The 22,523-nt window shown below is 36.0% G+C and overlaps 2 protein-coding genes and 1 long non-coding RNA gene across 3 annotated transcripts; 1 reads left to right on the top strand and 2 right to left on the bottom strand.

The window, feature by feature from the left end:
• The first annotated feature begins 142 nt into the window (after positions 1-142).
• On the top strand, positions 143-2,269 carry LOC127866414 (uncharacterized). The gene is made up of 3 exons (XM_052406919.1): positions 143-310; positions 664-948; positions 1,182-2,269. The coding sequence occupies exons 2-3, from the start codon at positions 726-728 to the stop codon at positions 2,165-2,167; spliced, it is 1,209 nt and encodes a 402-aa protein (XP_052262879.1). The 5' UTR covers positions 143-310; positions 664-725; the 3' UTR covers positions 2,168-2,269.
• A 4,905-nt stretch (positions 2,270-7,174) lies between these two features.
• LOC127866406 (protoheme IX farnesyltransferase, mitochondrial-like) lies at positions 7,175-20,611 on the bottom strand. The gene is made up of 6 exons (XM_052406907.1): positions 20,338-20,611; positions 15,243-15,711; positions 12,452-12,576; positions 11,155-11,225; positions 9,306-9,538; positions 7,175-9,006 (listed from the first exon to the last, which is right to left on the bottom strand). The coding sequence occupies exons 1-6, from the start codon at positions 20,494-20,496 to the stop codon at positions 8,573-8,575; spliced, it is 1,491 nt and encodes a 496-aa protein (XP_052262867.1). The 5' UTR covers positions 20,497-20,611; the 3' UTR covers positions 7,175-8,572.
• LOC127866455 (uncharacterized) lies at positions 14,498-15,041 on the bottom strand. The gene is made up of 2 exons (XR_008043011.1): positions 14,819-15,041; positions 14,498-14,529 (listed from the first exon to the last, which is right to left on the bottom strand). It is a non-coding gene; the product is annotated as an uncharacterized LOC127866455 (long non-coding RNA).
• Positions 20,612-22,523: the final 1,912 nt, after the last annotated feature.

Genomic DNA, 22,523 nt, shown 5'->3' with positions numbered 1-22,523 from the left:
ACAAATCAACATAATATGTAATATAATCTTCATATTACTCTAACGCCTTTTTCATGTTGTCTTTAAGTTAAATAAAAAGTACCGACGTATTTGTCTTCACACTTTTACCCCTACTACGAGTAGGAAATCTGTACTACTTCTCTAGAAAATACAATTAGAACTCTACGTGCGCCATTTCACATTCTACAAACACGAGTTAAAGAAGCTTACAAAGTGATTCGCATAATCATGGCAGCGTGATTGGGCAAAAGAAACCCGTGCAAAAGCATTGCTTTGCACCAACGACTCTAAAGATTATTTCAATCATGGCGTAAGTAAATTTGACTTCTTTATTTGATATCTTATTTAAATTGTGTTCTTCAACTTCTTGTTTTAACACGTGGCACTTGGTCTTTCGTTGAATGTACGAGATCCAGACTTAACAATGGTCTAGTATAAGCATGCAAACAAACAAATTGTAATATTTACTATTCGTTGTAAGATAAAATAAGATTAAGTAAACTTGGCTCACATTTAATTAAAAATGTGCTTTGAAGATTATATTTTTAATAAATGAAGACGAAACGAAGCTAATAAAAGACTGGGTCCAACCGCTTGCTTGAATAATGTTTATTTGTATTTTTGTAACGTAAATGTCTCAGAAGTAACCTTCGGTGTTTTCAGGTCCCCGACCATATTGTTCCTGGCAATTGCCACACACAGCTCGTTAACAAGCACATACGAAGATGATGAGAATGGATCTCTTCAACGATTCGATGGAGTTCAGGCAACAGTCCTGCTTTCTGGACGACATGTTAGGTCTGTCGGCAGATACATTTGCCGCTGACCTTGGTTCCGAGAGTAGCATTCTTGATCTAGACCTTGATGGGCCTCTCAAGCCACTCGAGTCTCGCCATCGGGATGTCCAGCAATCTCTGGAAGACTTCCTCCTTCCAGAACCTGCTGGAGGTAAGCATCTGTTATATTGCTGTGATTTTAGAAATGCAGCTGCAGTAATAGGTTTTAACAGACATATTGATAACATATACCATGTTTTTGATTACATGCCTCACAATCCATTCAACTTAACATCACAGCAGAAAAAATAACATCCTTTAGTTACAGACTCACACGACTATTAGTCAATTAAACACGTTTTCATTTCAATTGATAGTCTAAATGTATAAAATTTATAATTTCAGATCCACTTGGGGATGACTGGATGGAATCTGTGGACATCAGATCCTTTCTGGATACAGATAAATCATTTGAGGAACAACCTACTCTCACAACGAAATCATTTGAGGAACAACCTACTCTCACAACACCTGTTGTTGTCCAGCCCTCCGTTCTTCAACAAATGTCACAAGTAATAACCTACACAACTTCAAAAGAAGACGACGAACCAAGGAAGGAAGGAATGAAACTTGCAGCCTTTGAACTTCTCAAAACATTGCTAACTGAGAACTGGGCACTCAAAAATGCTGTCGCTGTTGCAAAAGTTGAACCGGTTGTCAATATCCAACCTCCAACTCCAAAAGTGTCAATTTCTTCAGCAACTTCACCCATTGCTCAGGTGCCGAATATAGACTTCTCATCTTTCCTGGAGGAAAGCATAACATATGATGTACACCTGGAAGATGGCGTTCAAAATTCAATTCACGATTTCATTGAAATGCCAGAAGATGCTCCCATGATTGCCAGCATTGAGCTGCAAGACTTCAACATTAAGGCTGAACCATTAACGGTGAATAATCCAACATTTCTTGATGAACAAAATTCTTTCTTGTCAAGGTCATCTGTGGCAGATGAAAGTGACAACCTTAGCACCATTGACACAAGCTACTTTAGTGACGACAGCAACATAAGTTCTGTTAAAAGCAGTCAAGTCTCTGAAAAGGACTTCACAAAATTAAAATCAAAAAGAAAGTCAAGGTCTTCTACTTATGATTCTGAATATGAACATGTGTCGGATAAGAAAGTTCGTAAGAAGATGCAAAACAAGAATGCTGCTACTCGGTATCGAGAGAAAAAACGTGCGGAAAAAGAAACTATACAAGAGCAAGAAGCTAGACTTGCTGATAAGAACAAGGAACTACGTGAACAAGTGGATTCTATACAGAGGGAGATCAAATATATGAAAGAACTGATTAACGATATTAACAAAGCCAAGAAACACTGCACGTGATCTTAAATTATTTTGTTTGCCATTCTGTAAATATATCTTTAAATTTATTTTTGACTGCAATTGTGTTTATGTTGTCATGCAATAAAATATGTTGTAGAGGTTTTTGTGTGCTTTGCCTTCTGTACGGTTCTCAAATTAAATTCGAAAGCAGTTACATTTCAGGGATTTCCCTTGCCAATAATATACTTAGTCTAAAATGTTACATGCTTTGGCTAAATTCTACACATGTTATCAGGGGACATAAAATTGACACAAGGGAATTTACCTAAAGGTCTTTTCCAACAGGACAAGCGAAATCAATTTGTTAAAACATTTTTTGCTGACCAGTACCAGTAGGACTGTCTTTTCTTGCAATAAATATGTGAGACCATGTCCCAGGTAAATATTGGATCATTGATGTAATATTTGAGCGTGAAATATGGTGTTGTACCGCAGTCAGCATGCACTGCAAGGACAATAGCATGTGTAAGCAGGACGAGAGAAAATTGCTAGGCACTGGGCCTGCAGGACGAGTGCAGTGCTCAGGCTAGGATTTGAAAAGGGCAGGGGGGCTTTTTTGTCAAAAGGGCACTTTCGACGCGCAGTATTTTGTGAAAAGGGCACGTTCGAGCGCGCAAGTGTCTCTGGAATGCTTTCTATTGCATGTTCATTTATATGTTATAAATAATTGTATTAATCCCATTATTATAAAACCATTCAAATATAATGTCTACAATGAGGATTAAACTAATTACAATGTAATAGATTTATGAATTATCATATGTAAAAAAAAATAAATATATATTTTGTTCGAGGGGGGGGGGGTCAGGGGAGATGGGCGATGGTACCGCTGGCAAGGTATAATGGATTTCTACAGTTACCGCTAAGGATGAAAACATTCCTATATATATATGGGAGAATTTTTTTTGATCCCCCGCGACAAGCCTACCCACTAGACGTGGTCTCCCCATAGGCAGAAGCCGAAAGTCGCGGGACATCGGGCGTTTAATAGCTGAATATAATTAAGTGAATGAGAGGCAAGACATTAATAATTAGTAGTTGACAAGTAAATTCATATTGGATAATATATTTCAATGTTAAACAATATTCTGACCCAACTGGACGGTCAATGTGTCCACTCTGGTTCTGAGGTCTTGGGAGAGTCAGCGTGCAGATTGTTGTATGTTTTGTAGCCTCTGAGGCTCTGTGTGTATCTTCACACGATTCTGATTCGGAATGTACCAAAGAATCAAATGGGATATACAAGTAAAATGGATGCTACAGAACCATGTAGTTTAAAAAAACTGAATGGATTATGTGCAGTCGACAAAAGTGAGGTTCCAGTCCTTATAAAATTCAGGCAGAAAGTTAGTAACTTAACGACGACACAGTATAATATACATTTTATCAGAAAAACTAAGATAATAATTATATGCACCAACTTCATTGATGAATAACTCGAACTGCATTATCATTTCATATCTACGATCCATTCCACTTTTCCAGCTTATCTTGGTTCCTGGCTATTACTAGTATTAATTTCTGCCTACCCTCCCATATTTTGATGTTGTGAAAAAGTGGATTGACACTAATAGGCCACTGTCATTTAATTAATATTTATCATGGCAAATGTTGAAATATCTTACAAGAGACTGCCAAACAACAGAACACATCAGCCTTTGCTAATTTATGATATGAAATGATTGACAACTTGGTATCCTGTTCTTATTGATGATGTCCACCATGAACCTATGGCATAAAAGAAAGCAGTCTCTTTAGTTCATGTACTAACAAGTACAACACAGTACACATTGGTACATGCAGCTTTAGTATTGTTGTCTCTTGCATAACTTGTAAGATGGAAATAAAATAATTTGCTTCTCGAGTCATCGTACACAAAAAAAATGTTATTCAACACGTGTAATTGTTTGCATCTCGAAGAATTAGGAACTAGTCAGGATGCAGAAATCAGGACAGGTAATAAGCATGCACAATTGACATTGAACATTTGACATGTTAACTGATCTTTCAGTAAAGGGTGTATGGCCGTTGCATGAATTTGACTGCTGGTCAGCATCCATTCAACTAACACAATAGTTTTAATCGCAACGTTTCACAGAAATTTAGATTGGTTATTTCATTGCTCAACAAGAATGACATCGCTATTGTGGTAGGCTCCTTGGACTTATCAAAGTGCTTAAGTTGTTCGCTATTGCATAAGCTTAGACGCAACTCAGTTTTCAAGATTATGTTATAGTTTTATATATCGCAAGTTTGAAATGAACACAACCCATTCAAATTTAAGAGCGTGTCTTAAAGCACATGTGATGTGTGTACATCAACCCATTCAAATTTATAAAGAGAGCGTCTTAAAGCACATGTCGAGATGTGTGTGCACTGTATTATGCTCATATTTATGTTATAGAGATAACTTAGACAAAATAAAAACATGTGTCTTTCTTTGCAATTGGTTGCTAAACTGGCAACCATCTTTAGAATTGTGGTTGCCTTGCTAAAGAATAACAAGCCATAAATCATGTACATGTTGTGCTATGTTTATCTAATACTTTATCTTTTTATGCCCCCCGGATCAAATGGTCGGGGGTATATTGTTTTTGGCCTGTTTGTCTTTCTGTCTGTCATTCTGTCCCAAAACTTTAACCTTACAGTAAAGTTTTGCAATAACTTTTGAAATATTGAACATAGCAACTTGATAATTGGCATGCATGTGTATCTCATGGAGCTGCACATTTTGAGTGGTGAAAGGTCATAGGTCAAAAATTTAATATAGTAAAGTTTTGCAATAATTTTTAAAATATTGAACATAGCAACTTGATATTTGGCATGAATGTGTATCTCATGGAGCTGCACATTTTGAGTAGTGAAAGGTCAAGGTCATCCTTCAAGGTCAAAGGTAAAAAAAAAACGCGCATTAGGGGGCATTGTGTTTCTGACAAAACACATCTCTTGTTTCTTTAAATTATTGAGCAACAATTTTGCCAACATGACAGACTTTAATGCATCATGTCTTGTGAGCCAGAATTGAATCATTTCCTAGGTGCCAATTTGTATTCTATGTTTAATTGGATTGAGTTATTCAAGCTTTGAAAAAGCTAGTTGCCCTGCTATAGCCCAACTGTAACCAACTTTTGAAATTAGTTTCCTGGGCTTAAATCTACTGGCCCCAGGCTTACAGGCAACCACTAAACCTGTAAGTTTTTCATGATGTAAGATCTGACAATCTATTGAACTCGTTCAATTTGCAAGTCTGAAGACATTAAAGGGCCTTTTTACATTTTGGTAAATTGACCAAAATGTTGTCGTATTTTTCAAACTAAGAGGATTGCTTATATAAAGTATAAAATACATCTCTCTTTGTTTGGCCGAGTGGTCTCAACGATATACTTTTATTCCAGAGGTCAGTGGTTCGAGCCCAGTTGAGGGTCACTTTTTTGTTTCTTTATTGTTATTCTTGTTTTTTTAATGGAGCTTTTAAGATCCAATTTTAACATTTATCAATATTAAGCTTTTAATGACAAACTGTGAAAAGGTCCCTTTAAGATGTTTCCTAAAAATGCCACAATGTAAAAATTTATAACTCATTGGTTGTTAATTTGATTTAAAAGTGATTTTGTTTATTTGCCTCGTCAGCGAGGTTACTTTGAAGTTATTATCACTTTTTTTATATCTTTTTTCAAATCATTAATAGAAAAGATAATTTAAGCTTCATTTTGGCAAAACAGGGATTAATGCATATGCATTAATTGTCATCCCAGAACCATAGACTCTCTTTAAACGAAAAACAGCATAAAATCAGAAAGTGTCATCCTTGATTAGCTTATGCGTATTGCACAGGCTAAACAGTGTGCACAGGCTTATCTGGGAAATCACTTATTTGACATGCATTTAGCCCCGTTTTCCCTGAAAGCAGCCAATATGTACAGATTTCAATGACAAACTGGCCAATGTCGTCGCATAAGCTGTTAAACACTATTGATTACATACACACACACTCACTCTCTGCAGTGTATCAGTGGTGAAGTATAAATAGGCAGATGCGGTGGTAATCGTTCTTAAGGTAGATAAGAGCAGACTGACTTGCATCGCATACCACTAACCTTACTTGTCCGCAAGCGATTAACTAAAAACTTGATTTGTGGTTTGGGGAAGGAGGGACATGAAATGTTCCATATCGACTTGTATAACATTAACTTGTGAGAAACCACAAGGCTGTCACATTTTATATGTGAATCCAATCATGGTTCTTAACCAAGCATATTATCATACGAGATAAATACTGGCCTTGTCCCTGGGTCAATGATAGATTGTTTTGCAAAATAACTACAAACATCTTCTCTACAAGGTCAAGAACAGGTGAAATATTTGGAAGAAAGGTGAAACATTGACAAGTGGAATTGTAATGATTTAGTTTATTGCAAAATAACTGAATGGCATCAAGTGACAAACTGTAAAGGAGTTCTTGCTTATATCATTGAATTCTAATTAGGTTTTGGCGCCATTTAGTTTTAAAAATTGCAATTTAGAGCTGATTTTGAAAAGTGTAGAACAACTGCTCAACTTGATGTGCCTGTGTCATATATTTATGAAGCTGCTTTATGGTAATACACCTTGAAAATTATATGCCCTCATAAACATGAAAGAACAAGAGATGTGTTTGTCAGAAACACAATGCCCTCTTATGCGCTGCTTTGAAGCCATACATATGACGTTGACCTTGAAGGATGACCTTGACCTTTCACCACTGAAAAAATGTGGAGCTCCATGAGATACGCATGCATGCCAAATATCAAGTTGCTATCTTCAATATTGCAAAAGTCATGACCAAGGTTAAAGTTTTGGGACACATACACATACAATGACAGACAGGCCAAAAACAATATACCCCCGATCATTCAATCAGGGGGCATAAAAAGAAGTCCTTTTTTATATAACAAACTTTTTTGTACAGGTCCCTGTCTTTTTCAGGCATAGTACATTTGTTTTTTCTAAATAAGTATGCAGACAAAGTTTGTTAAACCCATTTATTTATTACAGAATTGATCTTCTATTGATAACTTGAACTCAAGTTTAATACAAATTTATCTCAGACTTCAAGGTATTGTCAATATGTTTACTTTTAGCCTTAAGAAGTTCACCAAATCAAACATAGGTTAGAAAGATCAGATACGAAGCAGTATTACATCATGGTAAATGATAATTGTCAGGCACTGATAGTCTATAAGGACTGATTTTAAAAGGTGTTCTAAAACATCCACTGGCATCTTGCAATACTGGGTAGTTGCATTACCCATGAATAATTCCTATGCACAATTCATTTTGACCAGCTGCAAAAATTTTACCAAGTATATGGCTGCCAATTAACAGGTTTCATATTTCAATAGTAAATAAATGAATACACACGAATTTTAATTCTTGAAAAAACTACCAATCACAAAATGAAAGACAGAGCACACAATATTTTACAACTGTTCACTTCAGTGGTTTATAAAATTCAAAAGGTTGCATTAATAAGAGACATAGATAATGTTATCTACGTCTCTGCATCACTGCAGTTTATTTAGTTTCAATTCTGGTCTATGCGAATTTTTTTTTAATCAGAAAAACAGGAAGTAAAAAGGCATACAAAGAATTTTGACATTGTAGATCATTTTAAATATCATACGAACCAAAGCATACACTGGGTTCCTATTTTAATTACCGGTAATATTAAATTAACAGACATTGTGACAATGTTTTCACATGTAAATGTACTAATATTTATCCATAAATAATTTATGCTCTAACCTTAGAACTTACTATGTGAAAGTAACATTTTTTAATAAACACTTCGCATAGTTTTAGGCAAATATAAATAGTGACTGTATATTAACGGTGGCTGTGGACTTATATTGCCCAAGCATCTAAACTGTTCACATGCCCTTTACTAAAAACCTGTGATACCTGTCTTATACACACAAATGTAAAGCTTGCATGAAAACCAAATAGCAGCAACCAAATAGCAGCAAAAATTAAATTGACAAGAAAAACAGTTATTTGTCCATGACAAACAGACACTGGTATTTCTTTTCCTATCAAACATGTTGCAGTACAATCAATTCTCATACAATAAACATGCAATTAAGATGTTTCAATTTTTTAAATCATTTTTTTTTCATTGCATAAAAATGAGTAATAAAATCCAACAAACTATCATAAACAATAATACTAAACTGTTTTTATAAATAAGAAACATTGAAAGTGCCAACATTATATTACATCTTGAACATTATAATGTTCGCTCTACAAAAGACAATTGATTAAATGTTCCGCTAAATGTTGAGCATTGCACCGTAGACAATTGTTTTTCATTGCCAGGAAATTAAAAAGCAGACATCCTCATTTTTTTTTTTAAACTAAGATATGCTTTCAGGAAACAGAGTCTTCATTCACATTCCCCAAGGTCAAATGTTCTGTTGCATTTTGACGGTTGTTGCGCTTCTTGCATGCTATCATTAACACCAACAAAGCAGGAATGTGGACTAAAGTGAATCGGAACAATTTTCTTGAAGAATTGCTGTCTCCTTTCCAGTAGAAGTTCCACGCTAAGTACGACAAATACACATTCAATGGTATTGAGTATCCCACAAACCACCATGATGTGAGGTCTATCAGTGGTGCCAGTGTGCATAGTGGTATCATGCCAATACTGTGACGCAGTGCGACACGTTTGCAGAGCTCTGGTCGAACAACGCTCGCCATTCTGTATCCACCTCGTGAGTAATCTGGTCGCAGATTCCAGCTGAGAGAGTTGAAATGTGGAAACTGCCATGAATAGAGTATAGCAGCTAGCAGCCAAGCACCTGAAAAGGTTTAATTATTAAGAGTTTGATCATTTATAATAAACTCTTTTCTTTTCTAAAAAGATTTTACAAAATTCAACAATCCTTGTATAACATACATGACAACAAGGATCAAACTAGTGACATCAAACACGTTAGAAGATTGTTCAAATCATTCTGATAATGGTACTACAGTTTACTCGTATATAATATATATAATTCTTTAAAAACCTGCACTTGTCATGCAAACCATTAAAATTTTCTTCTTATAATATTACAGTAAATTCTAAACTCTGTCGGCCAACACAACAGTCACCTACCTGGGTCAAGATATCCTGTACATGCAGTCCAGCCCATCATCGGTGGTATAGCTCCCACAACAGACCCAACCCAGGTGTTGGCAATGCTGTAGCGCTTCATGGGAGTGTACACCAGTGTGTACAGGCCGAGGTTGAAGGCCCCTAGGCAGGCAGTGAGCGAGTTGACCCCTAGCGACAGGACAGAGATTCCCATTGCCCCAGTTATCACAGCAAACGTTGCAGCATGAAGTGGGCTGAAAATGTATCACTCTTTAGGTTGAAAAAGTGCTATTTGTACAATGGTTATGTTCCCTTTAGGTAAAAAAAACAATCTATTGTATTTTAAATAGTAAGCGGGTATGTTCAATATCACTTGGGAATGGTTGGGAGTGTAATCTGCTCATAATTTTGGAACTAAATTGTCTAAACATTTTAGCAAAAAAAAGTTAACACTAGAAATGTGTCATACAAACTGATGCCTCCACAACTCTGGTTAGGACATAGACAAATCAACTATATTTTCAACAGTAAGCAAAAAGACAACGGGCCTAAATTCAGCAAAACGTGGCCACCATTTCAGTCCTGACTTTACAATCATATCCAGTGTCCGACAAATTTCTTATTTTTCAGGTAGCCCACTGGGCTACCAATAAAAATATTTGGTAGCCCATAAAATTTTCCTACAAAATGATAAGAGGCAGGTTTTCATCTTTATTTTATTTCTTCATTTAGATATACATAATATGTATACATACATATACATAAAACAGCAAGTAGTCTGATGTACATGTAGTCAATATCGTAAATTAATGTTACAGTACATGCACCATGTACTTAAATGTAAATGTACCAAAGAAAAACATATACTACATGTAGATATTATCTAAATTTAGGTCATTATATTGTGAAAATGAGAGCGAGATTCACCGGGTATTTAAGGGAAGTTAAAAACAAAAACAAATTAGGGACAAAATATTATTTATTGGAGGAACAGACATAAGGCCATACTTCTCCCAAAACTCATTGCAGCTTAAATTCCTTTCTTTATGATCATATGCACACAAAGGTCATTCAACTGTGAACAATTGAGCAAGATTCAGCAATTAGGAGGATTTGAAAACAAGAAATGTTGGGAACGGTAACACCACATTATTAACACCAATGTTCAACTGTTTGTATGACTGACTACCTTATCCACGAGTTCTGCCCTACTCTCTTTTTTTCAGATTCTTTTTTTCAATACTTGTGTTTTACAGTATGTCCAGCTAATATTGTAACAAAGACGTTTTATAGCACATTTCTATCATGTTATTGCATTCATATTTTACAATGAGGAGATAAACCAACAACACATTCATTTGTGTTGATTGCAAATAATTGTAGTGTTGACAAGCTTTTGATCCTCAAACCTAGTTTTTGTTACCATGTGACCCAATTTGGATTTCAACCTAGATGTGACCTTTAAAGTGTTCACAAGCATTTTTATATTTCACCTAGTCACCTAGGTTTTGACCTCACATGACCCAATTTGGAACTCTGGCAAGATAATATCAGTATAATTGTTCCCACCATGTTTGAGGGAAATAAATGTGAATGTTAATCAAAGGTACGGTAACAGACAATGCAGGATGGACCATGAACAGGTAATCAAAATCTCTCATCATGAGCGTTAGAAGTCTACCAACATACCCATAGATCTGCCAATTCAAACCAATAAACCTGCCTTTTTCTATGGGATATCACCTCCAATTGGGAGAAAGAAAAGAGAGGCAGGTATGCTAATGAACCTGCAAGACATAAAGACTAAAAACTTTCAGCTGGATGTTGAACCTACCCATATCAAAAGCCATTTACATGTAGAAACAAATACCTAAGGTGTCCTCTGACAAGCACTCTGTTCTTTGTTCTGTTCATCTGTGCGTCAAATGGCACTTCAAAGTACTGTAAACACATTTAAAGTACAATTCAGTGTATGAAGAGACAAAACTCTACATTGACGTTAAAACCTGTACATATTAATCAATCTGAAAAATTGTAAGTGTAATTGCAACATTTAATTCAATTTCTGCCAAGCTTTTATTTTTAAATATTCATATATTAGTATCTATAGACTGCATTAGTTAGGCTTGAGTTCTCCAAAAGACAACTTCAAAAGCACTTAACCATGTTAACTCCTCATATTTTCAATCAAATCAATTAAATTCAATGTACAATAATTTGACCATTAAATGTGTACCGTAATTACTGTATGTTTTCTTAGATTCGAAAAATATTCACAAAATACAAGTGTCCAAAAACTTAGAGTCGAAAATTGAAGTGTCTGAAAATAGCGTCAATTGTATCAACGACTACCGTAAATAGCACGTGCTTGTAAAATACCATGCCTTAGAGTATAAGTTACAGTTATATATGTTTGCACTGCATTTTATTTTTTTAAATGCTTTATTTATTTGACAGAAATTTACTACAAGGTTTTACTTTGACCAACAAGTTCAAAAAGGAGCATCTGATGTACCGATACTCGCTAGTATGAACCTGTAATTAACGCAATAAAAAAAGCAAACTATGAATTCTTTGTTTGTTCATTTCCGATAGTTGTTGTCTAACACCTTCCATTGTTCGTAACTTGCAATATGGTGCATCACACTTTGAAGCGTTTGGTTTTTGTCACAGTTATTTTACTGAGAAGGGGTAGTACCATTGCAGTAGAACATTGAACTATTTATTGGCACTACCCTTGGTAATTGTCATAACGCTTATGCTATCGTGCGAAACCATTGTTTAATACCGGTTTATAAGGTTATTTATCCAATAACGCAAATGTAATGGTCCGTTACCCTCAGGCATGCACCTCCCATGTTTAATGATGTAAATCTGGTTGTAAAACCCCATGATCGAAGTGTCAGTAGATATCGAAAACAGGGCCGAAATTTGGTAACATAGCGCCGTAATATATACTGTCCGAAAACTTAGAGACATTAATTATGGACGAAAACTCGTGTGTCCGAAAATTAAGAGACACGAAAAATAATTATTTTTGCATAAAAAAGGGGTGTCCGAAAACTTAGAGTGTCCGAAAACATAGAGTAATTACGGTAATAGCTATTGAAATGCAGGTAGCAGAAATGCATTCTGAAAGTCCCTGTTGAACCATTCTAACACCGAACCTGGTTAATGGCATTTGCTGAGCAGGAAGTGAGTGCGGTTCCCACAGTACATAGCAGGAAGGTTCCCACACTGAATGGGTCTGGGGCAATGCCATAACCTGCCATGGTAGTTATCACCACCAAACCTGTAGTAAAACAGCATAATGATAATATATTGGTACACACATCCAAAAGATATGTACATGTTCAGTAATGTTATGCTTACTTGTAACATGTACTTTTGTCAACACTAGATGCCTGATTGCAGCATGTCGAACAAGGTGTTAAGAATGGTTGTAATTGTTTAATAACACTGCGATAAAAGTTACAGTCGAGAAAAGCTATATATTCTAATGTGACTTTTGCCTTTGAGCTCTGGACACAAGTAATGTGTGCGACATGCAAATATTTTTTTTAATTGGCAGACAAATGATGAAGTAAAGGCTGCACTATCAGACTCATAGTGACCTGAGAGCTATGGGAATAGGATTCATATGGAAAATCATTGACATGCTGATTTGTATGGCTTTTTTTTTGTAAATTGTTTAATGATGAAGCGACAATCAGGACAAGCTATTTGAATGCTTATGTCTTACCATTGCACACTTAAATATTACTTTTCTGTTGAAACTGGGATGAGGTTTAATTATTAACTAGATTTAAACTTTCCCAATAAATTAAAAAAATACAGTCTGAAGAATGAAACAAGGGCTGTTTGTGAAACATGCATGCCCCCCATATGGGCTTTCCGTTGTATTGACAGCCATTGTGTGAATATGTTTTTTGTCACTGTGACCTTGAAATAAAATCCAATAAGTATCATGGAATCATTTACTTATTAATACTAAGATGAAATTCTCTATACATTCTGTCTACAATTTATGACACCTATGTCAATGACCTGTGAAATGTATCCAATTAATAGTGCAAAAACCAATCAGGAGCTATACTAATCAATTATATCCATTATATGATTGAGTCTTTGATTTTTTGGATTCCTTTCACACATTTTGACTTATTTGACAATATGTGAAACATGCACACAATTTGTAATGTTTTATTTATTAATTAATGGTAATGAAACATGTTATTTATAGCAGTTAACTCCCCTAGTCAATGACCACCATAGATAGCAATGCAATCTGATTAAAAATAGCCAAGGCTAGTGTTGTGTATTGGGCAAATGTATACAAGTGCAACTTTACCACATGACCAGTATCATGTGTTTACCACACACAGAAGTCAGTTATGTAATAGACCATTAATTCCACTCCCAACTTTGGCCACTTGCCAAGATACTGACCAGTATCAGATGGGGTTGTGAAATGGTGTAAACAGTGAACACCAGTCCATGTAATACTGGCCTACCACTTGTAATAGTTGGTTTGGAGTTAATACAGTTATGCATGTACAAATGAGACATTAAGCTCAAAAGTTAATTATATGTGCGCTCTGAAAACTAACCAGAGGAGTGGGTTGAAATTTACAATCTTTACTTGGCATTTAAGGAAATCTGAACTCTCAGGGTTTGGATAGAACATCCCCAAATTAACTTTTCTTTACACTGTTGTTATTTTTGTTCAATACACAAATATTAACCTAACTTTACAAATCCTGTACAGTAAAGGAAACTAAATCTAAGTTGATATTTTAATATGCTTGATCCTATTTATGTATTAACATTGTTTTATACATACAAACTGTGTTGCTGTTTTTCAATTAACAAGCAAGTTTCATGATCCTAGGCGTATGCGTTCTTGAGTTATCATCCGGAAACCATTTTACTATTTCGGGTCACCGTGACCTTGACCTTTGACCTCAAAATCAATAGGGGTCATCTGCAAGTCATGATCAATCTACCCATGAAGTTTCATGATCCTAGGCGTATGCTTTCTTGAGTTATCATCCGGAAACCATTTTACTATTTCGGGTCACCGTGACCTTGACCTTTGACCTCAAAATCAATAGGGGTCATCTGCAAGTCTTGATCAATCTACCCATGAAGTTTCATGATCCTAGGCGTATGCATTCTTGAGTTATCATCCGGAAACCATTTTACTATTTCGGGTCACCGTGACCTTGACCTTTGACCTAGTGACCTCAAAATCAATAGGGGTCATCTGCGAGTCATGATCAATCTACCCATGAAGTTTCATGATCCTAGGCGTATGCATTCTTGAGTTATCATCCGGAAACCATTTTACTATTTCGGGTCAACGGACCTTGACCTTTGACCTAGTGACCTCAAAATCAATAGGGGTCATCTGCAAGTCATGATCAATCTACTCATGAAGTTTCATGATCCTAGGCGTATGCGTTCTTGAGTTATCATCCGGAAACCATTTTACTATTTCGGGTCAACGTGACCTTGACCTTTGACCTAGTGACCTCAAAATCAATAGGGGTCATCTACGAGTCATGATCAATCTACCTATGAAGTTTCATGATCATAGGCGAATGCGTTCTTGAGTTATCATCCAACAACCACCTGGTGGACGGACCGACATACCGACCGACCGACCGACATGAGCAAAGCAATATACCCCCTCTTCTTCGAAGGGGGGCATAAAAAGATAATACATTTGGATTAACACAACCAATGAACTGCGATTGTGACAACTGAATCTTAATCTCTACAATCAGGCTTAAGAAAAATCAATCAGTATACTAGTAACACAAGGACATGTAATTTGAAAATATGATTGTGATCAAATATAGAAAAGCTACAAGTATGAGTGACTTGTGTTCCATGACATTCACACAAATGATAGTAACTTGTTACTACAAAATATGCTTCATGTATAACACCCACCTGTCAGTCTTATTTTAGAAAGCTTCATATAATATTGAGGTAACTTTTTGTAGTCTAATCTTGTGTCCCTCCATAAGACTTCATTTATGGATTCAATATTCTGCCCTGGGTTTGTATTATCTACTTCCACCTCTTCTTCATAATCCAAGTCAATTACAAGCGTCTCTTTTCCACGAGGGCTGCGAACATGTATAGGCTTTGTCAATTTTACATTTTTATTGAAATCTACAGTTATGGATGACTTTCTAATATAAAGAAAAACTTCTTCAGTCAATTTACTGTTTGAAGTCTTTTCTTCAAAGTCAACATTTTTCTTCATATTTTCTTCCTGATCTGTCACTGTGTTTCTAACATTTTTTGGCACACGTATCTTCACTGTCTTTCTGTTGGTGTCATCTTTGCCTTTAGCTAAAGCATGTGACGTTGGTATGTTTTCATCTTCTACAACTACATCTGGTTTGGTTGCATACTGCAATTACAAGAGTAAACAATATAGAATATTTATTTTTTATATCTGTACAAATGATAACCACATCCTCACATTGCAGAGTAAAAAGATTCCTATACATGAAGTAAGGACAGTCCAATCATATTACTGGATCAAAACTTGGAATTGGGGCATGTGAATGTGCTTTCAAGAACTTTGACCTTTTTACATTAAAAACAGAACAGAAAAACAACAAGAAAGTTATATTATGGGTCATGATGACATAAACCAATTGAACAACCAACATCATATAATAATTAGGCATAATTGAAATGAGTGTGTCAATCAAGGATGGAGAATATGTTGTATAATCAAACAACAAATATTTTTTAGACATTTACACATGAATGCTTATCATTGGATCAAGTGTTTGTAAATTGGAGTTTGATCTAGTTTCAAAGTAAAAGTATTGTAAGGCCATCATAAGTTAAGTACATATATTTTATATTCTATTCGCACAAATTGCTTAGGAACATAAATGTAATTTGATTTATTTCTTACAAAAGGAACGTTTTCTTTGCAATAAACATAATTTTATTTCAATAATATTAACACCACTTAGTTGGGTGCAAGTCAACTCATACCTAAGTCAACCTGTACCTTGGTCAACTCGCATTCTTTTTTGTCAACACATAGGTGTTTTATACCCCACACACGAAGTTAAGAGGGGTTAATAGGAGTGAACTTGTCTGTCGGTCGGTCGGTCTGTCTGTCGGACCGTATTAAGTGTCTGCTCTCTAATTCAAGTAGTTTTATCCGATTTTCACCAAACTTGGTCAGAAGTTGTATCTCCATGATGTCTAGGCAAAGTTCGAACATGGGCCTTGCCGGGTCAAAAACTAGGTCACGGGGTCACTTAGTGCGTTTTAAACATTCAGCATGTTGTCCGCTCTCTAATTCAAGTAGTTTTCAACCGATCTTCACCAAACTTGGTCAGAAGTTGTATGTAGATAATGTCTTGGCCAAGTTCGAACATGGGCCTTGCCGGGTCAAAAACTAGGTCACGGGGTCACTTAGTACTTTTCAAACATTCAGCATGTTGTCGGCTCTCTTATTCAAGTATTTTCATCCGATCTTCACCAAACTTGGTCAGAAGTTGTATCGAGATGATCTTAAGGCCAAGTTCGAACATGGGCCTTGCCGGGTCAAAAACTAGGTCACGGGGTCACTTAGTGCGTTTTAAACATTCAGCATGTTGTCATCTCTCTAATTCAAGTAGTTTTCATCCGATCTTCACCAAACTTGGTCAGAAGTTGTATCGAGATGATCTTAAGGCCAAGTTCGAACATGGGCCTTGCCGGGTCAAAAACTAGGTCACGGGGTCACTTACTGCGTTTTAAACATTCAGCATGTTGTCCGCTCTCTAATTCAAGTAGTTTTCATCCGATCTTCACCAAACTTGGTCAGAAGTTGTATCTACATGATGTCTAGGCGAAGTTCGAACATGGGCCTTGCCGGGTCAAAAAACTAGGTCACGGGGTCAATTAGTGCGTTTTAAACATTCAGCATGTTGTCCGCTCTCTAATTCAAGTAGTTTTCATCCGATCTTCACCAAACTTGGTCAAAAGTTGTATCTACATGATGTCTAGGCCAAGTTCGAACATGGGCCTTGCCGGGTCAAAAACTAGGTCACGGGGTCACTTAGTGCGTTTTAAACATTCAGCATGTTGTCCGCTCTCTAATTCAAGTAGTTTTCATCCGATCTTCACCAAACTCAGTCAGAAGTTGTATCGAGATGATCTTAAGGCCAAGTTCAAACATGGGCCTTGCAGGGTCAAAAACTAGGTCACGGGGTCACTTAGTGCGTTTTTTTAACATTCAGCATGGTGTCCTCTCTCTTATTCAAGTAGTTTTCATCCGATCTTCACCAAACTTGGTCAGAAGTTTTATCTAGATGGTCTGAAGGCCAAGTTCGAACATGGGCCATGCCAGATCAAAAACTAGGTCACAGGGTCACTTAGTACGTTTTACACATTAAGGATGGTGTCCGCTCTCTTTTTCAAGTAGTTTAAATCCGATCTTCACCACACTTGGTCAGAAGTTGTAACTAGATGATGTGTAGGTAAAGTTCGAACATGGGCCATGCCAGGTCAAAAACAAGGTCACGGGGTTACTTAGTGTGTTTTAAACCTCACCATGTTGTCCGCTCTCTATTTCAAGTAGTTTTTATCCAATCTTCACCAAATTTGGTCAAAAGTTGTATCTTGATAATGTCTTGGGCAAGTTTGAATATGGGTCATGCCGGGTCAAAAACAAGGTCACGGGGTCACTTAATGCGTTTTAAACATCCCAATGTTGTCCGCTCTCTAATTCAAGTAGTTTTAATCCAATCTTCACCAAACTTGGTCAGAAGTTGTATCTAGATGATGTCTAGGTCAAGTGTGAATATGGGTCTACTGGGTCAAATACTAGGTCACGGGGTATCTTAGTGCGTTTTAAACCTCACCATGTTGTCCGCTCTCTAATTCAAGTAGTTTTCATCCAATCCTTACCAAACTTGGTCACAAGTTTTATCGAAATGATCTCTAGGACAAGTTTGAACATGGGCCCATTCCGGGCCTAAATCTAGGTCACGGGGTCACTTAGTGAGTTTTTTAACATTCAGCATGGTGTCAGATCTCTAATTCAAGTAGTTTACATCCGATCTTCACCAAACTTTGTCAGAAGTTTTATGGAGATGATGTTAAGGCCAAGTTAGAACATTGGCCTTTCTGGGTCAAAAACTAGGTCAAGGGGTCACTTAGTTCGTTTTAAAAAATAGAGCATGGTGTCTGCTGTTTTTTGTGAAGACGACATGCAAAATATTATGTGTCAATGCAGTGTGGGGATAATAGTCACGTCTGTGACAAAGCTCTAGTTTGTTTAACCCTCACTTATTGAAGTCAACTTATAACCCCCCCCCCCCCCCCCCAACAAAAAAATTCCACAATAGATGTAGGATAGAATATGATAATCAGTATTTAAGAATAAATGATAGAGATGATGGCTCTTTTTCTCTTTATGTTCACACTTAAATTATCTAAACATACGGTTGTCTGACACAATTAACTTCTCTTTCACACTTGTAGACGGTGTATTTCACAGGTAACATGAAGTGTGTGAAAGGTGTTATTATCCCCACGCTTTTTGAAAAAAAGGTGGGGATATTGTGGTTATCTCCGCCGTCCGTCCGTCCGTTCGTCCGTCTGTCTGTCTGTCTGTCTGTCTGTCCGTCCGTCCTGGCCACTATCTCCTCCTACACTAAAAGCACTAGAACCTTGAAACTTACACACATGGTAGCTATGAGCATATGTGCGACCCTGCACTATTTGGAATTTTGATCTGACCCCTGGGTCAAAAGTTATAGCGGTTGGGGTGGGGCCGCGTCAGAAATTATCACTCATTTTTTTAGGTTATTTTACATTTACTTCTTTATTTCTACACCGATTAACTTCAAATTGATACTGGACCTCTCTTATGACAATACGGTCAATCTCAACCATGCATGGCCCCATTCCCAACCCTGGGGCGCCCCGCCCACATAGGCCACACCCACCAAAAATTTCCATTTACTATAATTTTTTCATTTCTACACGGATTCACTTCAAATTGATACTGAACTTTTGTTATGACATTAGGGTCAATCTCAACTATGCATGGCCCCAATCCCAACCCTGGGGCGCCCGCCCACATAGGCCACACCCACCAAAAAATTCCATTTACTATATTTTTTTCATTTCTACACGGATTCACTTCAAATTGATACTGAACTTCTCTTATGACATTAGGGTCAATCTCAACTATGCATGGCCCCATAACCAACCCTGGGGCCCCGCCCACATAGACCACACCCGCCCAAAATTGCCTTTACTATAATTTCTTCATTTCTACACCGATTCACTTCAAATTGATACTGAACTTCTCTTATGACAATACGGTCAATCTCAACTATGCATGGCACAATTACCAACCCTGGGGCGCCATCCCCACATATGTCACACCCACCCAAAATTGACTTTTACTATAACTTCTTCATTTCTACACCAATTCACTTCTAATTGATGATGAACTTCTCTTATGACAATACGGTCAATCTCAGCTATGCATGGCCCCATTACCAACCCTGGGGCACACCTAGGTCAAACATTCGGCGTGGGGATACGCGTCGGCCTCTGCCGCGCCATTTCTAGTATACAATTGTTTAACGTACTTTAATTAATTTCCTAACATTATACAATTTTAAGTAATTGGTATGTTAATTAATCAGTTTTACTTCAATGTTTGTCCCATGTGAAAACATGTGTTAACCAATGTAAATATATATGTCTGCTATATTTGTGTACATGGTGTAAAGTTTTAAAAAAATGTTATTTTGTGAAAACATATGTTGTCTTTTTTTTATTTTGTGAAAGAATTGAAATAAAAAATGTTGAACAAAACTCTAAATGTGTTTTGTATATGAATACACTACTCATCGAGTACTCAACAGATATCAATAGTTTGAATAAGGTAGAAGTCTGAAAATGTTAAAAGCCTATTCAGTGAACGACTCAAACGGTTTACAAAGTATTCGGGAAAATATTTTATAAACGATATTTCATGAAATAAATTGGATAAAGATCTCCATACGTTCATGTATGCCCATGGTTGAGAAATGGAAGGAAACACTGCCACTGCCACAGGGCACTGGCAACGAGTTTTGTCGGAACCAGTTTTTGCAAGTGGTCTTTTTCCAATCAATGAAAACTGCTCAATCATAAAGATTTGTCTTCTCAGTAAAACAGTCATTTCAAACGTTTGATGTCATTCTTAAAATACACACGAATAATCTATCTTAAGATCTGAGTTGTTGTCAAATTGGAACGCAATGGAAGCTGCCATTTTGTTTGAAGGTGAGAGGCTGGTTCCCTGTCTTTTTATAGACTTGCGATAAAAAATCGGGAAAATACGGTCTCTTATTGCACCCAAGCAAACAAAAACAACCTTGAAAGGTTGCACAACACTGTCCAGATAACAGGCTTCAAACTATTGTTAGCGTTCCCAACACGACGTTTATTTTAACTATTTTAACATCGGTTCACTCGATTGTACACTAATGAAAACAAAGTTAATTAAGCGCGTGCTTTTTTACTTTTATCTTAAAACATGAAGAACAGAAATGCCAGTCTGTTTTAAATGTTAGCCCCTCTCGCAACATGACTACGAGAGATCATTTTATTTTATGGTAGTACACATGTTATATATATTATAAACGATTGATTGGAATCATTACATAACGTGAGATAATGAGGATTAAATAGCGACATTTCATTAAGAAAAAAATCGATGAACAAAATTGAACAATCAACATTATGATCTACAAAAAATATATAGAAATCGTTTTTTTTTATTCGAAATCTTTTTTTGTTCAAATCATCCATTTTCATCTTTTTAAAATCAAATTAACTTGCACTTTATTGTAGAGTCATACACATATTTTACTAGTCCTTATATTGTATGTTTGTTGTATTTTTCTGATGTCATTCATTTCAAAACGGTCGAGTGTTGAATACATATTGTCTAAATTGAGCAGAATGCAATATATTACAATACTGTATTTATGTACATTTAAGTACATTAAAGGGACCTTTTCCTTTAACTAAAACAAACATTTGCGAATCTAAAAGTTTTTTCAATTTTTCTCAATTTACCAAAACGTGAAAATGCCCCTTTAAGGGAATATAAACTGTTAACAAGTAGTTATGCCCATCAATTACTGTTGCATACAGTTGGTTATATTTTGGTTAACAAGGTTATGAATACATTTTCGTCAAAAACATAAAAACTTGAACACTGTTCAATTTATTGCGTGTCATAAACAGAATGTTGTATTCTTTCACACTACTTGTTTCCCATCTTGTTTAAAATCTCGTCATAAAATCAAATACACTTGTTAAAAGAAGTTAATTGTGTTTACGAGAACATGAACATTATTGATATTACTTTAGTATCATATCTAGCATTTGTACTATTAGTATTAATATTTAATTGATTACTATTTAGATTACTACTGATACCACAGTAAGTATGGTAAATTATTTCAACTAAAATCAATATGCGCATCAATAAAGTCATGCATGAGATTGATTTCGTGTATTACTTATATTGCGTTCTTTCTTTTATGGCGAATATATTGGACTTCATATGGTCGTTCATTCCGATATAAATACAAAAAGAAATTTAATGTGCGGTCTGAATAGTTTCTTATGGTGTTCTAAGGATCTAGGGTCCGAGATGTTTTGATAGCGGCTATACAGAAAGTTTTGTTAGTCTGTGAGTCCCTTAACTGATCATTTTGCATGGATTATTTCCATGTCTAATTATATCAACGCCGTTTGTCATTTAGAAAACAATTGTCAATATTGTAATTTCATTATGCGATTATGGTCAAATGCAGCAAAAGTTATAGCAAATTTAATAGTTAACTTAGTAAATATTATCGTCTTGATAAAAAATATTTAAAACAATCTAAGCTTGTAAACAAAAAACGCGTTTAGTGTCAGCGCAAAAACCTATAGTCATTCCGGTAGGTAAAAAAACTACTTTTCACGTCTTCTTTCGACGGAGCGTATTTGTTCTTACACTCTTGCATATTTTTAAGTCTTAAAGGCTGTAATCATGTACGCGTTTTGTGTCGTTTTGTATATATTGTTCTGTATTGTATATATAGCTAGGCCAGTTGTCACTTTCCTAATAACGACTAGTGAATGGTTTCAACATGATTTTAACATTTATAAACCGTTAAGTACGTGGTTTCTACCGTACAGTATTTGTTA

Source organism: Dreissena polymorpha, chromosome 2 (genome assembly GCF_020536995.1).
Source record: "Dreissena polymorpha isolate Duluth1 chromosome 2, UMN_Dpol_1.0, whole genome shotgun sequence".
Lineage (NCBI taxonomy): Eukaryota > Metazoa > Mollusca > Bivalvia > Myida > Dreissenidae > Dreissena > Dreissena polymorpha.
This window is presented reverse-complemented; position numbering and strand designations above follow the sequence as displayed.

Bases quoted from the DNA above. Each gene is read 5' to 3' on its own strand.
- LOC127866414 (XM_052406919.1), top strand. From the start codon at position 726: ATGATGAGAATGGATCTCTTCAACGATTCGATGGAGTTCAGGCAACAG. The intron at 949-1,181 runs GTAAGCATCTGT...TTATAATTTCAG, and splicing joins CCTTCCAGAACCTGCTGGAG to ATCCACTTGGGGATGACTGG.
- LOC127866406 (XM_052406907.1), bottom strand. From the start codon at position 20,496: ATGACTGTTTTACTGAGAAGACAAATCTTTATGATTGAGCAGTTTTCA. The intron at 12,577-15,242 runs GTGGGTGTTATA...GTTTTACTACAG, and splicing joins TTCTAAAATAAGACTGACAG to GTTTGGTGGTGATAACTACC. The intron at 9,539-11,154 runs GTATTTGTTTCT...ATACATTTTCAG, and splicing joins CTTGTCAGAGGACACCTTAG to CCCACTTCATGCTGCAACGT.